Source organism: Symphalangus syndactylus, chromosome 14 (genome assembly GCF_028878055.3).
Source record: "Symphalangus syndactylus isolate Jambi chromosome 14, NHGRI_mSymSyn1-v2.1_pri, whole genome shotgun sequence".
Classification (NCBI taxonomy): Eukaryota; Metazoa; Chordata; class Mammalia; order Primates; family Hylobatidae; genus Symphalangus; species Symphalangus syndactylus.
In genome coordinates, this window is record NC_072436.2 from 14,629,555 (window position 1) to 14,646,502 (window position 16,948).

The window sequence follows — 16,948 nt, forward strand, 5'->3', positions numbered from 1 at the left end:
TAAAAAATGATTTATTCATTTATTTATTTTTAGAGATGGGGTCTTGCTGTGTTGCCCAGGCCAGAGTGCAGTGGCTGTTGGCAGGCACAGTCATTTCACACTGTACCCTCAAACTCCTGGGCTCAAGTGATGCTCCTGCCTCAGCCTCCTGAGTAGCTGGGACCACAGGTGTGCACCACCACACGCTTCTGGCTGCTTGAAATGTACTGTCAATTAAATTAATGTTAACTGTCATCACTCTACTGATCTATGGAACACCAGGTTTTAGGAATAATCCTGATAAGAAATGCACAGGACTTATTCCTGAAGAAAACTATAAAAATGTTACTGAGAACAGTTAAAGAACATTTGAATAAATGGAGAACCATATTATGTTCTGTATAGAAAAATAGAATATTATGAGGATGTTACTTCTTTACGTTAAGTTCAAATTAAACTTCATTGCAATTTTAGTTCAGTGCAATTTTAATAAAAATCCCAATGGGATTAAAAGATTGAAGAACTGATTAATTTGAAAAAAATAAGTGAATATAAATAGCTAAGTAAAATTAAAATTTGCGGGTGAAAAGTGACCCAACTATTATGAAATATAAAGATAAATTAGTTAAATTAATGTAGTACTAGTAGAAGTATTGGTTGATAGGTTAATGGGATGAATTTGATTACCCAGAAATAGAATTTTGTCTCTGTGAGAATTAATACATATATCTGTGCACACCTGTGAGTTTGGGGCAGATTATTTAACAGGGATTGACACAACTGGCTAGTTTTATGAGAAAAAATTAATCCTTATCTTGTATCGTATACCAGAATAACATCCAGATGGCTTAAAGGGTCAATGTAAAACAGAAACACTGTACCAAAATACATGCCTTCCCTCATTCAGCAGATAGTTAGCACCTGGGCAGGGCCAGGGTTTTGCTCAGATGAGTGGACTTAAGTCTCTGGCCCACTGAGGAGCGTCCATGGGCTGGAGCTCTGCCGGGAGGAAAGGACAGGTGTGATCGCAGCATTACCCCAGCTGGTTCCACCCCGACGGGGAGTGTGGAAGGTGTATTGAGGGGTATCCAGAGAAGGCCTTCCTAAGAAATTGATCTTTAAACTGAGATCTGAGGAGAGAGTCAGAGCCAGCCAGGTGACCCGGGGGAGGGGAACTCCCAGCAGAGGAAACTGTGGATTTGAGGACGAGAGGTCAGTGTGGCCATGCCGCAGTGTAAGTACGAGGAATGAGTAGTGAGTAGATGGTCCACGGAGAGTGAACAACACAGGCAGTGAATGCACGCTAGGAGAACCAGGCAGCATCACTGATGTGAACGAATGTAAACTAAATCAATACGACAGCTTTTCTCATTAAATGATTGATGATTTTAAATAACAAGAATTTTAGATCTGGTTTAGTATCTGGTGGGAGTGTAAATTTGTGTAATTTTTTTTGCAAAGGAATTTGGCAGAATGTATTGAATGCGTTAAAATGTTTATATGTTTTGATCAAATAATTCTATTTCTGGAGATTTATCAAAAGGAAGCCTGAGAATAGCCCTTCCTGCCATGTCCCTCTCACCACCTGCTCCGCCTTGCTGTGAAACCCTGCCTTCAAAGAAGGGCGTTACTCCTGCACTAGGGCTGGGCTAACCAGGTGACAGGTGGAGGACTGGCTGGAGGGCAGGTGGGTGGGGAAGGGGCTCAATGTTCTGGGGGACATTTTAAAAGCTGGAAAAACACATAAATGAGTTCCATATTGAAATATTTGTTTTTTTGTTTTTTTTTTTTCTGTTGTGTTTTCAGATGAAGACAGTCAGTGTTGCCTTAGTTTTGTGCCTGAATGTTGGTGTGGACCCTCCCGATGTGGTGAAGACCACGCCCTGTGCGCGCTTGGAATGCTGGATCGGTAAGTACCCCCCTCACCTGCTGCCACAAAGGCCATCTGGCCGGCTCTGGCCTGGGCAGGGCTCGCCAAGCCTGTGGTCTGGTCCAGGGGCCCATCTCTGGCTGTGCAAATATGAGGATTTTTTTTCTTTTTGGAGTCACATCACCTATAAGTAATTTCAGATTCATTCACCTGTGATTTGTAGTGGAGAAAGTGTTTCAAGAAAAATTAATAAAATAATGATTATTGGGTTATATAATTTTCTACTTTATTTTTTATTTTTATTTTTTGAGATAGAGTCTTCCTCTGTCACCAGGCTGGAGTGCAGTGGCGTGATCTTGGCTCACTGTAACCTCTGCCTCCTGGGTTCAAGCCATTCTCCTGGCTCAGCCTCCTGAGTAGCTGGGACTACAGGTGCCCACCACCACATCCAGCTAATTGTTGTATTTTTAGTAGAGATGGAGTTTCACCATGTTGGCCAGGATGGTCTCGATCTCCTGACCTCGTGATCCGCCCGCCTTGGCCTCACAAAGTGCTGGGATTACAGGCCAATTTTCTACTTTATTACGCTCCCGGCCAATTTTCTACTTTAAATTTGTTCTGTCTGGCATACATAGTATCTATGTACACTTAAAAAAAAAAATGGAATGACTGATACCTGCATGGAAATGTAGAAAAGGTAAATGGAACCACTTCCAGCAAAGCATCACATAATGGATCATGGCCCATAATAATAATGGCCATCATTTGCTGAATGCTTCTAGTGTGCCAGATACCACTGGAAGCACTTTACAATGCTCACAACAACCTTGTGTGGTAGGGTTTATTGCTAATCTCCATTTGAGAGCTGAGGAACATGAGACATAGAGATTAGTAATTTGCTCATGGTTGTCCTGTAAGTAGCAGAGCTTGGATTTGAACCTATGCAGTTCAAGTCCAGAGACTTTTTTTTTTTTTTAATTGTGGTAAAACATACATAACACAAAATACCATTCTAGGAATTACTATTATTATTATTATTATTTTTTATTCTAGGAATTATTAAGTGTACAATTGAACAAGATGAAATAATTCATAATGTTGTGCAAGCATCCTCACTGTCCATCTCTAGAACCTTTTCACCATCCCAAACGGAAACTCTGTCTCCATTACACAACTCCTCATTCCTTGCCTTCCCCCAGCCCCTAGTAACCACCATTCCACTGTCTGTCTCTATGAATTTGTCATTCTAGGGACCTCATACCAGTAGACTGATATTTTCCCCTTTGTTTCTGCCTTCTTTCACTTGGCATAATGCCCCCAAAGTTCATCCATGTTGTAGCATGTATCAGAATTTCATTCTCCTGCCACAGCTTCCCAATAACTGGAATTATAGGCACCTGCCACCACGCTCAGGCAATTTTTGTATTTTTAGTAGAGATGGGGTTTCACCATTTTGGCCAGGCTGGTCTCAGACTCCTGACCTTAGGTGATCCACCCACCTTGGCCTCCCAAAGTGCTGGGATTACAGGCGTGAGACACCATGCTCGGCCAAGATACAATTTATATACAGTAAAGTTCACATTTTTTAGGTGTACATTTCTTTAAGTTTTGACAAATACATACAGTCATGTAACAAATGCCATAATCAATGTATAGAATATTTCTGTCACACCAAGGAAGTTCCCTTGGGTCCCTTTGTAATCGATCCCTTCTCATTTCTCTGGCCTCTGGAAACCATTGATCTGATTTTTTCCTTTTACAGAATGTCATTTAAGTGGCGACATATAGTTTGTAGTTTTTTGTATCTTGCTTCTTTCCTTTAGCAGAATTTATTTGTGATTCATCTGTGTAGCTACATGTATTCGTAGTTTTTTTCCTTTATTCCATTTTTATGGCTCTCTCACAATTTGTTTATCCATTTACTAGTTGACAGACATTTGGGTTGTTTCTAGTTTTTGGCAATTATGAATAAAGTTGCTATAAGCACTTGATCTTTGTGTGGACATATTTTCTCTGGGTAAATATTTAGGACTGTGATTATTAGCTCATATGTTAAGCGTATGTTTAAATTTTTTTTTTTTTTTTTTTTTTTTTTTGAGACAGAGTTTTGCTCTTGTTGCCCAGGCTGGAGTGCAATGGCACGATCTTGGTTCACCACAATCTCTGCCTCCGGGTTCAAGCGATTCTCCTGCCTCAGCCTCCCGAGTAGCTGGGATTACAAGCATGCGCCACCACGCCTGGCTAATTTTGTATTTTAACTAGAGACAGGGTTTCTCCATGTTGGTCAGGCTAGTCTTGAACTCCTGACCTCAGGTGATCCACCCACCTCAGCCTCCCAAAGTGCTGGGATTACAGGCGTGAGCCACTGCGCCTGGCAAAGTGTATGTTTAATTCTTTAAGGAACTGCTGAACTGTTGGTTTTTTAAAGATCTTTAAAAATAATGAATAGATGTCTTTTATATTTACCTTCATATTTATTGTTTTGAGGACCATTCATTTCTTTCCGCAGTTCCAGGTTTCTATCTGGTATCATAATCATTCTGCCTGAAGAACTTACTCTAACATATCTTGCAGTGCTGGTCTGTAGGCATTAAGTTTTCCTAGATTTCTGTTTGGAAAATTCTTCATTTTGTCTTTGTGGTTGAAAGGTATTTTTTCTGGGTATATAATTTTCTCTTGACTCTTTCAGCACTGTCTTTTAAAACAGTCACCTGTTGTGTTCTGGCTAGCAGTTTCTGAGAAGTCTGCTGTAATTCTTTGTTTCTCTGTATATTCTGTTTCATTTTTCTCTGGCAACCTTCAAGATGTTCCCTTTGTATTCTCAGTAGCTTTATCTATAACCTATTAATTTTTTGTTTGTTTGTTTGTTTTGGAATTTATTCTCCCCACCCTTTTTTTTCTTTTAGAGATGGGTGTCTCTCAGTGTTGCCCAGGCTGGGCTATACTTGAGCATCTGGGTCCTGGTGGTCCTCTTGCCTCAGCCTCCTGAGTAGCTGGGACTATGGGTGTACAGTACTGCACCTGTGAAATTTATTCTTTTTGGGTTTCTGTGAGCTTCTTGGATGTGTAGTTTGATGTCTTCATTTTTGAAAAGTTCCCATTATCTTTTCAAATATTTATTGTTTGTTTTCTCTCTCTTCTGGGACTCAGCTATCTATGTATTGCGCTGTTGGACATTGTACCGCAGCTCTTCCATATGTCTCTGTCTTCTGGGACTCAGCTCTCTATGTATTGTGCCATTGGACATTGTACTGCAGCTCTTCTGTGTGTCTCTCTCTGCTGGGACTCAGCTCTCTACGTATTGCACTGTTGGACATTGTACCGCAGCTCTTCCGTGTGTCTCTCTCTGCTGGGACTCAGCTCTCTACGTATTGCGCTGTTGGACATTGTACCGCAGCTCTTCTGTGTGTCTCTGCTGGGACTCAGCTCTCTACGTATTGTGTTGTTGGACATTGTACTGCAGCTCTTCTGTGTGTCTCTCTCTGCTGGGACTCAGCTCTCTATGTATTGTGCTGTTGGACATTGTACCGCAGCTCTTCCATGTGTCTCTGTCTTCGGGGACTCAGCTCTCTACGTATTGTGTTGTTGGACATTGTACTGCAGCTCCTCCGTTTGTTCTCTCCCATGTCGCAATGAGCTTTTGTTAGTCTGCTGATAAACCAGTCAAGGAAATTCTTTTTCTCTGATACTGGGTTTTTTATTTCTAGCATTTCCATTGACTATTTTAGTTTCCATCTCTAGTGGAAATGCGTATTGCCTGCCTTTCCTTCTAGAGCCTCTGCTGTGTTCATCATAGTTACCTTAGAGTCCTTGATCTATAGTTCAGAAATCAGGGTCAGCCCTGAGTCTGAGTCTCCTAATTCCTTTATCATCTCTTGACTATAATTTGCTTTTCCTTGCTTTTTTTGTGCTTTATAAATTTTAATTGCATGCTGGACATTGTGTGTAGAAGAACAATAGCGAATGAGGTAAGTTGTATAGTCTATAGTTTAGTAAGTAGTTAACTGGGGTTGGAATTTGTCGTTGTAATGGTTATACCCACTGCAACAGCACTCTTAGTTCTTAGAGTGATTAGTTGGTGCTTGTATCAGTCAAGATTCTCCAGAGAAACAGGAGCAGTAGATGTGTGCCTGCATGTGTGTGTAAGTTTATGTATGTATGTATGCATGCATGTCTTGTGATCTTGAGGCAGAAATTTCTTCTTTCTCAGGAAAACCTCAGTTTGGCTCTTAAGGCCTTCAACTAATTGGATGAGGCCCTCCATATTACCAAAGAAAATCTCCTTTAAGTTAGCTGATTGTGGATGTCACCACGTGTATAGAGTACTTTCACTGTGGCACCTGGGTTCGTGTTTGATTGAATTGCTGAGTGCTACAGCCTGGCCCAGTGGACACATAAAGCTGACCAGCACAGTCCTCGTGCGTTAGGGTGGGTACAGGCATGCCAGGGGGTTTTCCCAGGGCTCCTGCTCCACCCCTAGCCTGAGCTGTGCCTGCCCACATGCCTCACCGAGTGGTCCCTGACTTTGCCTGTCTCCTGGCACAGGATTTCCATTGCTAGTTACTCAGCGCCAGGCTGTGGAGTGGTGGGAGTTCTCTGTGGTCCTGGTCTCTCTTTAGTCTTAGGCAGGCCCTGGGCGTCTGGGCCTTGGGCGTAGTGCGGTTGCAGTGTTTTCACCTGTCCCCCAGTGGTGGCAAACGTCTGCCTCGATTCAATGTAGAATTCTGTGCCCAGGGCGTGTTCTGCTCCTATCCCAGGAGCAGGCTGTTTTGCACCTTCCCTCACCCCATCCTCCATGCTCTTCATCTGTGTCTTGGGACAGTGTGTTCTACGCCCATGGTGAGCAAGGTAGGTTTTGTCTGTACGTCCTCCCACTCCCCAGATACAGGAGTGTGTGCCTGTTCTTGTGGACTGAGGGTCTCCTGCTTTGCTTCCTAGGCGGGGAGGTCTCTGGGGGCAGGTGGACTTCAAGCCTCTCCACACTCTGTGCTGCCTCCGGCGGGTGCTTCTCATGAAGTGGGGGTGCAGTAGGGGTGCACACAGGGGAGCGTGAGCGCCCCTTGTGCCTGGACCCCCTGTGTTTCCACATGGATATGTGAGCCCACAGTGGGGCTTCGAGGACGCGTTACCATCTTAGCTGGTTTCTTGTGCAGATCTGTGCTCTTCAAAGATGGGCTGTGCATGTGCTCAGGCTCCCTCGGAGAGGATGGGCCTGTGGGATTCAGTTTATTTGTCTGCCCTGCGGTCTCAGCTCCTTTATGAGCTCAAGAAAAGTGATGATGTCGGTGATTATTCAGCTTTCTCATGTTGATAGGATTGGAGCAACTCTTTCCCCCCCAGATTTCTACATCCTAAGCAAAAGCAGAAGTTCCCTTTATTACTTCAACAAAAATTACAAATTATTCTCAGCCTGAGCAGCATAGTAAAAGACCATGTCTCTACAAAAAATCAGAAAATTAGGGGGGCAGGGTGGCTGATTTTGAGATGACAGGCATGCCTGTAGTCCCAGCTACTCTGGAGGCGACAGCAGGAGGATCGCTTGAGCTTGGGAGGTTGAGGCTGCAATGAGCTATGATTGTGCCAGTGCACTCCAGCCTGGGCAACAGAGTGAGACCCTGTCTCAAAAAAACCCAAACTCATCTAATCTAAATCTCATCTAATCTGAATTGGAAATAAATGTTGTTTTTCCTGCATTATTTGGCTGTCTCACTATGTGAGGGTGTTTTAGGATGACAGTTCCCTCACCCCTTCCAGGCTACTTGTCCCCCACACCCCATGATGGAGCAGCTGTGTTTTGTGGCTGATTTTCTCAGATGCTCTTTTGGCTCACTGCTGGCTCCCGGTGACTGTGCTGGTTGAAATTGACTTCTTATTAGCCACCGTGGACTCTTTCCATTTCATCCGTCCCTCGTCACAGCTGAATGTGATCAGTTGTTTTCTCTTCCTCCACAGCGATGCTTATGTTAGGCTTTTAGAACAAGCCTTCCTCATGCAGATCCCGGTGTGTGCTCCGGGGACGGGACGCGCAGGCCCTTCGGGTTTGTGTAGGTGGTGTCGTCTGAGGATCCAGTTGCTCTTCCCCGCCTGAGAAGCCTGAGCTTTTATCAGAGCTCACCGCCCTCTCCCACATAGTCTCTTTGATCAGTATTTACACAACGTTAATGAGAATGGAAAGAAGTCCATGCTTCTTTCTTGGTGTGAAAGATCCAGCAAATGAGATTTCTAAAAATTGTGTTTTAAAAGTTTTCCTGCAGTTTAGGAATATCGTCTACTTTCTAATAATTTCAAGTGAGTTTTGAGTTTAGAAGAGCATGTGCTTTTTCTAAGTTGCAAAAATTTTATTTGGCCTTTATTAAAAAATGGGTAGGTGCCTGGTCCTGGTGATGGTGGTTTTAACAATACGGCATAAGAGAAAAAGAAGCCTAGTGATTTGAATCGGCACATTTGCAGGAGTGTCTAGCAGCCCACATTTTATTTTTTAGTTTATTTACTTTAAAATTTTTATTTTTGTGAGATAGGACTTTACTCTGTTGCCCAGGCTGGAGTGCAGTGGCGTGATCATAGCTCACTGCAGCCTCAAACTCCTGGGCTCAAGCCATCCTCCTCCCTCAGCTTCCTGCGTAGCTGGGACTGTAGGCGTGCATCCCCCACGCTTTTAAAATTTTCTGTGGAGACAGGGTCTCACTTTGTTGCTCAGGCTGGTCTCGAACTCCTGGGCCTAAGTGACCCTCCCACCTCAGCCTCTCAAAAGTGTTGAAATTACCGGCATGAGCTACCACACTAGGCCCATTTTTTATTTTGAAAAAAAAAAAAAAAAAAAAAAGTTCCAAAAGTTGCAAGTATAGTACTAAGCTGTTTCCTTTCTGATTCATTGAGAGAAGGCGGCTGACATGGTGCTTCAGCACCTCTGAATTCCTTAGTCTGTAATTCCTGCCAACTGGGAGTTTCTCTTTCCAGATGACAATATAGTCACCAAAATCAGGGAGCGTTCGCGTGGACGTGTGGCTGCCACGTAAGCCTCAGCTGCATGCAGGTTTGCAAGTGTCCCAGGAATGTCCTTTGTAGCACCAGGATCCTGCTCAGCCATGCGCCATCCTAATTTCCTCTCACTCAGTCTGAAGCAGTTCCACAGGCATCCCGTGACCCTCCTGACCCTGGCGCTTGAAGGTGGCAGCCTCTTTGTTTTGTAGAATGTCTCTGGTGTCTCCTAATGATTCCATTTAGGTCATGCTTCGCTGGCAGCAGCATCACGCAGAGCTGCCTGCTTCACGCGGGCTGCACCAGGTGGTGCGGGGCTGTGATTTATCCATTACTGTTCATGCAGATCTTCTCACCTGATTAAGCTGGCGCCTGCTGGACCTCATATGAAATTCCCCTTTGTAGTTGATAGATATTTTCGGGAAGAGGTGCTTTGAGATTGTGCAAATATTCCTTTCCTCGTGACTTTCAGTTTCTTCATTTTGAACTCATGGCCTCCATTTTCATTCAGTGGATTTAGAATCCAGTGTTATCCTTTGGTGCTGAGCGTGCCTCCCTCTGGTTGTTGGGAACCCATTGGGCCGGCTTCTTTGGCTTCTGTCTTACTTGCATTATTCGTGGAGCATGTGCTTACTTTGTCTCATCTAGTCTTTTTCCCAGCCTCATTCCTCTTAGTAGAATGTGGTGTTAGAAACTGAGATCTGGATGCCAGGTGTTCTCTTTGAACTGGCGTGCAATTGCTCCCGGGACCTCTCTTGCTGGACAGAGCAAGGAAATGCATGTGTGTGCATACTATGTATGTGTGCATACTCTGTGTGTGCATATTGTGTGCGTGTGTGCATACTGTGTGTGTGCGTATACTGTGTGTGTGCATACTGTGTGCGTGTGCATACCGTGTGTGTGTGTGTGCATACTGTGTGTGTGTGCATACTGTGTGTGTGCATACTGTGTGCGTGTGCATACTGTGTGCATACTGTGCGTGTGCATACTGTGTATATGCATACTGTGCGTGTGCATACCGTGTGCGTGTGCATACCATATATGTGCATACCGTGTGTGTGCATACTTTGTGTGTGCATAGTGTGTGTGCATACTGTGTGCATGTGCGTACTGTGTGCGTGCATACTGTGTGTGTGCATACTGTGTGTGCATACTGCATGTGCACACTGTGCATGTGCATACGGTGTGTGTGCATACTGTTTGTGTGCATACTGTGTGTGCATGTGCATACTGTGTGCGTGTGCTTCTCTCTGTACACATTTGTCTCAGCGTTTCTGTACCTCTCTATGTGTACATTCATGCCTCCTATTCCACCTCATGGGGGTTTTCCATATTTGTAGCTCCATCTTCTGACAGTGACAACCTTGGTATCCTTTGTCCTTATTGTATTGGCTAATGTGGTGCCTCCTCCTGTGTGAACCCTCTTCTCCTCTCTGCCATTGCTGCTCCCCTCAGACCCCGTTATCCTTTGCCATTTCACCCCCAATGTCTGCCTTTCTCACTGCCCTGGTCCAACACCAGTATGGTCACCTTCCTGCAGCCACACCTCTCCTTCTTCCTGTGCACAGGCTCTGGGCCCAGTCAGACTTGACAGCTCATTCCAGGCCAGTGTGGCTCCCATCATCCTCAGACAGATGCCAGCTTTGCCCAGACCCACCTTGTGGCTTTAGGATTGTTGAAGAAGGGATTTTAGCATTTTCAACAAGTGCTTTAGGTTTCAGGCCTGGCCAGCCGAGGGAAGGATGATACACCAGTAACCAAGACTGGGAGCTGGGCCGGCTGGGCAGATGGTGGGATTCCATTTCGCACATGGTGAGGTGCTTGTAGGAACCTCCAAGTAGAGCCACTATCCAGTGGAAAGTGGATCTGGTGGGAGAAGGAGAAGGGGACTCGTTATAGACTAGAGGACCCAGGGGAGGTCACCACATAGTACGAACTAGACCAGAGGGTGTGGGGCAGAGGCAGGGCCCTGAGGGTGCAGAGAGGGGTGCCGAAGAGGAGGACCAGGGTGGTTCTGGATGAGTGCATGGAGGAGCTTCTGGTCAGCATTGTCAAGCCTGAGAGGTGGGGTCCTGGCTGATTGTAGCAACCTGAAGAGTGAAGGCAGATGAGGTGGTGAAGCTTGTGGGGCAGCTTGGCTAGGAAGGCGAGGAGTGGGGTATAGTGATGGGGCTGGGCTCGGTGATGGGTTTGCTCTGCCTTCCTCAAGATGAGAATGACGGGGGCCATGGAGGAAGCCTTCCTTACAGGGATTGGCGCAATCAAATTACTTACAAACATTTTACCGTTTAGAAGGCAGACCTCAGGATTTTATATTTGGTCTTAGCATTTTGAGGTCTATTACTAGAAATCGAGATTTTTGTGTTAATCAAGACTCCAGCTTTATTCCTTCCAGCTGTGCTACGCATTTAACTGTTTTGGGCCTCAGTTTCCTCATCTGTAAAGTGGAGCTAGTGATGCCGTGTACCTCATGGCAGGGTGGGGGAATTAACTGGGAGCAGAGACCTGGTTGGGTGCAGAGACTGGTCCTCACCTCCACCGCCCCAACTCCAGTCCCTACTTCTACCCCAACATCACAACACCTCAAATACCCCGACCCCTACGCTGTGGCGCCTCAAACATCCTGAACCCTGCAACACTCTTAGTCTTTTGTTGCTGCTGTAGCAGAATACCCAAGACTGGGTAATTTACAAACAACAGAAATGTATTTCACACAGTTCTGGAGGCTGAGGAGTCTAAGATAAAGGCACTGGCAGGTCTAGTGTCTCTTGAGGGTCCTGTCCATCTTCCAAGATGGGGCTGTAACACTGTGTCCTGTCACGGTGAAAGGGACAGAGAGGCAGAAGTGTGTGTCTAGTTCCCTCCAGCCTTTTTATGAAACACGATCGCCTCCTGAAGGTCCCATCTCTTCATACTACCACATTGGGCTTCCGTTCCAACATGTACATTTTTGGGGACACATTCAGAACATAGCAGTAGCCCCAGTATCCCCACTCCAGATCACCCACACCCCTCCCCAACACACCCCAGTACCCCCACTCCAGATCACCCACACCCCCGCAACACGCCGCAGTACCCCCACTCCAGATCACCCACACCCCCCAACACGCCCCAGTACCCCCACTCCAGATCACCCACACCCCCACAACACGCCGCAGTACCCCCACTCCAGATCACCCACACCCCTCCCCAACACACCCCAGTACCCCCACTCCAGATCACCCACACCCCCCAACATGCCCCAGTACCCCCACTCCAGATCACCCACACCCCCCAACACGCCCCAGTACCCCCACTCCAAATCACCCACACCCCCGCAACACGCCGCAGTACCCCCACTCCAGATCACCCACACCCCCCAACACGCCCTAGTACCCCCACTCCAAATCACCCACAACCCTCCCCAACATGCCGCAGTGCTGCATGGGGAGCAGGGACCAAGGTGCTGCATGAGCTGCTTCCTGAATCCATGCCTCTTCCGCTGCTTTCTGTGGGTGACTATGAAAGAGGGCTGCAGTGAACACAGCTCACCGAGCCCCTCTGCCGGGCGTGCAGCCTTGCAGGACAGCCGCTCACTTAGGGTTGAAGGTCTCCAGCAGATTCTGGGAGTAGATGCACGGTGCTGCTTATTTCGTTTTACAAATTAAACATCCAATATGGCAGGTAGCAATGTATGTGAATCTCCTGTGCTTTATGTAGAACACTGAGTATGGGGATCATTTTTGGGCAGGGTGGGGTGGAGCCGAAGGTGGTCTGTGCTGATGTCAGAGGGGTCTGAGAAGCTTGAAAAATAAGAGTAACTGTGTGTGCCTGAACCATGCAGGAAGACAGCACTCCTTCCAGAGCTGAGGGAGAGCAGATGTCATGTCTGTGAGCAAACAAGGGGCCAGTGCCCAGCGTGGCTCTGGATGGCACAGCCTCCCTGCTATGCCATCCAGATGAAGCCTGGGGCTGTGGAGTCAGCTCGTGAGAAATGGGATCCAGGTCCTGAGCGTGCTGGAACTGGTGAAACGGGGTCACAGCACGCGCCTGCGTTTCCAGCCCTGCCCCTGCCGACGGCCGAGACCTCTTTTCCCACCCCTGCTCCGCCCTCCTCTGGATAATAAGATGCTGTTCTAGTTCATAGAAGTGACACTGGTCTCTTTTCAGAGAAGCAGGGGAGAGGCTGTTTTGTTTTATGGCCCGACATTAAATGCTACAACAGTAATACTAAAAACAATCTTGCTGAAGAACTGCGCGGGCCCCACTCTTGGGGAACTCTGCTGTGGGAGTGCGGATGAGCTGCATGCTGAGCAGGGAGTGTCATTTAGCGGAACTGGTTTTGTGTGCCAGCTAATGGTAGCTGTGTATCAGAAGAGGTGAGAATGCCAAAGGTTTGTCAGATGCATGGAAATTCTGTCATCCCAAGGGAACGTTTGGGAGGCTCTTAGCTTTGTTTTTCTCTGCATACACGTGAGCATTAAGAGACCTTGGGTAGATGAGCTGAAAATAGTCATGATCACCCTTGGCGGCGGCTCGTGGGTTTACAGAGTGCTTGCACAGACTTCGCCATTGATTCTTGAAACCATTTGGGATTCATAGAGCAGTCAAGTTGGTTAACAGATATTGGTTAGGTGGAAACGTATATGTTAAGCATAGTGCTATATACAAGGAACTGTAAGCTGTGCTCTTGCTTTCAAGGCACTGATAGTACAGCTGGGGAGGTAAGACTAGGACTCATGCAGTAGAACAGAGGCCAATACGAGGTCAAGCTTGAATGGCGTGGAAGGCTGGAGAATGCTGCGGTAGAGACGTCAGGGCAGGCAGTGGGAGGCAAAAGCAAAGAGCCTAAGAAAGAGCGTGAGCCCACACTCTGAGGTCCGAGGGGCTGGGTTTTGGCCACCAGCTGGGCTCCCTTTGGGCCTGGGGGCGGTCAGTAGCACCCGTTAGCCAAGGCCAGTCACAGCCCTGTGCTCCAGCACAGCTCTGTGCCCACAGCTGAAGCCTTGACTCTTTGGGGCTCATGGTTTAAAATGCTGTTTTCTTTTCTTTCTTTCTTTCTTTTTTTTTTGAGACGGAGTCACACAGGCTAGAGTGCAGTGGTGTGATCATGGCTCACTGTAGCCTCTACCTCCTGGACTCAAGCGATCCTCCCACCTCAGCCTCCTGAGTAGTTGGAACCACAGGCATGCACCAACATGCTTATTAATTAAAAAAAAAAAATTCTTGTAGAGACGGGGTCTCATTTGTTGCCCAGGCTTAACACACTGTTTTCTCTGCCTGTTCCGTTGGTGTCTCAGCATGGTATCTCTGCCTCCCCTCTGAAGGAATCTGAAAGAAGAGGGTTAACTGCTTGGAGCCCGCCTCTCTCCTGTATCTACTTTCCAAAGTGAGGACAGTTTTTTTAAAACAGGACATGTTCATCCCCTCATATCTGCTGAAAATCCGTCTAGCTCTTGGTTTTTGTATAATACAGCAATAGGCAACACAGGAACGTAATTTTGTAGCTGTGTGAGGAGTGAGGCCTAGTGGTTACAACGGGGCCAGACTGTCAAAGATCGCTCCTGTACGGCTCCCGTCCTAGCCCCACAGACGCTACAAAGGCTGTGGGTCCCGGCCGAAGCTTTCCTGCCCCGGGTGCCTGCAGCTGTGTGGCTCCAAGCTTTGCCCCTGAGCTGAGGAAGATCACACGCCTCTCACTGTATACAGGACTAATTATTACAAAATAGGCAGGGACGGCGTTATGGTTAGGAAATTACAGACTCATTAAAAATCATTTCTAATTTCAAAGTAGCCCTTTTGCCATTATGTATTTTCTCAGTCAAAAATGAGTTGTTTAAGGCTACACAACTAATGAGTGGCAGAGTCCTTGAAAGCCACACAGAGAAATTGGCACTTCATCTAGTAGGCAGCACTCAGTTAATATGTCAATTAACAAATGTTTATTAAGTGTCTGCTAAATACAAGGTACAAAGAACTACAAAGATTCTCCGAGCAGTGAGTGCTGGATGGGGCTTTCAGTGCGAACTTTTCATTGAAGGATAGCACACAGAGGAAACTGCACCTAACCCGAGTGTATCCTAAACTGATCATACCCATGGACCTCAGATCAAGGAACAAGATGACCAGTGGCCCAGAAGTCTAATCTTGTCCCCTTTGGGTCCCCTCCCCCAGCCCCAGTGCTGGGTCTCCACTCTTGACAGCTTTCCATCTAAATGGAGCGTACAGCCAACACTGTGGGCTTCTGAGGGGAGGGGGTCAGCCTGCGCTTACCTTCAGGGTGGACTGAGAAGAGAAAGACTAGGTCAGTGGTGGCCCTGTCTGTGCCTGGGGCACCACTCTTTGGGGCCATTGGGTCAGATTGAGGAACCCAGCTGGGAGGTGGGAGGGTCTCAGTGGCATTGTGAAGTGCTGCGGATTGGGTGAACACGTTAGCAGTGATGGTGGAGCGCCAGCTCTTTGGAAGGTGAAATGGATAGGATGGGTAATCAAACTGGGTACATAGGAAGAAGATGGAGAGGTTTAAAAAGAAAAAGTTGCATGCCTTCAGGTTGGCTGAATGCCAGCATTATCAATAACCTTGGAGCAAGTCATTTGACTGCTTTAAACTTCAGCTTGCCCTTCTGTCCCATGAGGTGGGTTGGACCAAGTTCCTTTCAGTGTAAAGTTCTAAGTGTCTTGAAATTCAGAGGGGTTATGCGGAAAATCTTGCAGATAGGAAAATTTATAAAGAGTTAAAAGTTCTATACAAATACCAATTACCGTCTCGTTTTCCATCCACCTACCCATCCATTTCATTCATCAATTTACCCACACACTCACTCGCCACTGAAATTTCATTAGTTCTTTCCCAGATTCCCCTTAAATAGAGACTCATAAAGGAATTTGAAGAGAAATGTTTTATAAGACACAAGTACAATTTTACATTTATGATCTGTCCACTTCACCCCACATCAGACTGATACTATTGTCAACAATATCCATCAGGGAATTTAATTTTAGTTTATTTAAATTATACTTAATCAAATGGTAAAGACATCGTTTTATTTGACCTCATTCTTTCCCATCTCTTCCTCTGCTTCTCATTTCATCTCTCCCACCCACTGTCCTATTCTTGGGAGGGAACATGCAATTAACTGACCACAGGGATTCCCAGTGGATAGGTTATAGCTCCATGTAGCTGGTCACAGCCTTGTGAGCAGCCAGCAGTGGCTTCACCCCTCCCGGGTGGGCAGGTGTCCTGACCTGAGTCAGGACAGGGAGAGTGGGGCCCCTGCCAGGCTGCCTCTACTAACGAGGGCCCCCGTGTCTCTGCAGGATGCTGTGAGGGGTGCAGGGAAGTGGCTGCGTCCTGCCAACACTGGGGAGAGGGTGGGATGGGAGAAGGGCCTGGACTTTGCAAGGGGTGAAATCCAAGGAGGGGGTACTCTTTGCATGGGAACTCCCTTCCTTCTCCTTCTGTCCATGGTTCACTGGAGAGCATGCATAGTGTGAGCTACCGCTGACTGTCGTGATGCATGGACAGTTTTCTGACCATAGATGACAGCCGCAGGCCGCGACCCTGCTGGTTGCTGCAGTTAAGTATGGGTGACTGAACTCAACGCCTTCCAGGCAGCCCTGCGCGTTTACTTTGCTCCTCCTCATGCACGTGGCAAGGCCACTCTTTGGCATCTGTTTGTTAAAGCTGTTTTTTGCTTTCCTTTGCCTTGTTTATGTACTTGGTGGCCCCTATTTTTCATTTTTCAGATCCCAATCCAATCCTATCTTGCAGGTCTGATCACAGCACAGTTGATTTGGGTCACTGTGATTTTTTTGAGACCTTAGAACTTTGTTCCTGAGAGAAATGAAGACCAAACATGTAATTTCTGAAATCTAGGATTACGGATTATAACAAATTTACCAGAATTCTTCCAGAGAAGTTAGATATTACCTGGTTTTTACCAAGCTTTTCTCAGCCAGAGGTGTCCATTGAATTAGAACCATTGAATTAGAATTTCCAGAAGGTTAGGGTCTGGCATCTCTGTTTTGAAAAGCCCTTGATGACTTCGACCTATCTATGGGCGAAGGCCCTTTCCAGTTGTAAAATCTTATTAACGTCATGATTTTTATTTATTTATTTTTTTATCAGAGTAACATACATAT

The 16,948-nt window shown here is 46.4% G+C and overlaps 1 protein-coding gene across 7 annotated transcripts in view; it reads left to right on the forward strand.

The window, feature by feature from the left end:
- Positions 1-16,948, forward strand: part of RPTOR (regulatory associated protein of MTOR complex 1) — a 420,015-nt gene that overhangs the window by 75,256 nt on the left and 327,811 nt on the right. For all 7 annotated transcript variants that reach the window (XM_055241781.2, XM_055241783.2, XM_055241782.2 and 4 more), the window contains one exon: positions 1,786-1,888. In XM_055241781.2, coding sequence (XP_055097756.1) covers positions 1,786-1,888 — 103 coding nt within the window. Of the gene's footprint in view, positions 1-1,785; positions 1,889-16,948 lie in introns of those variants that run through there.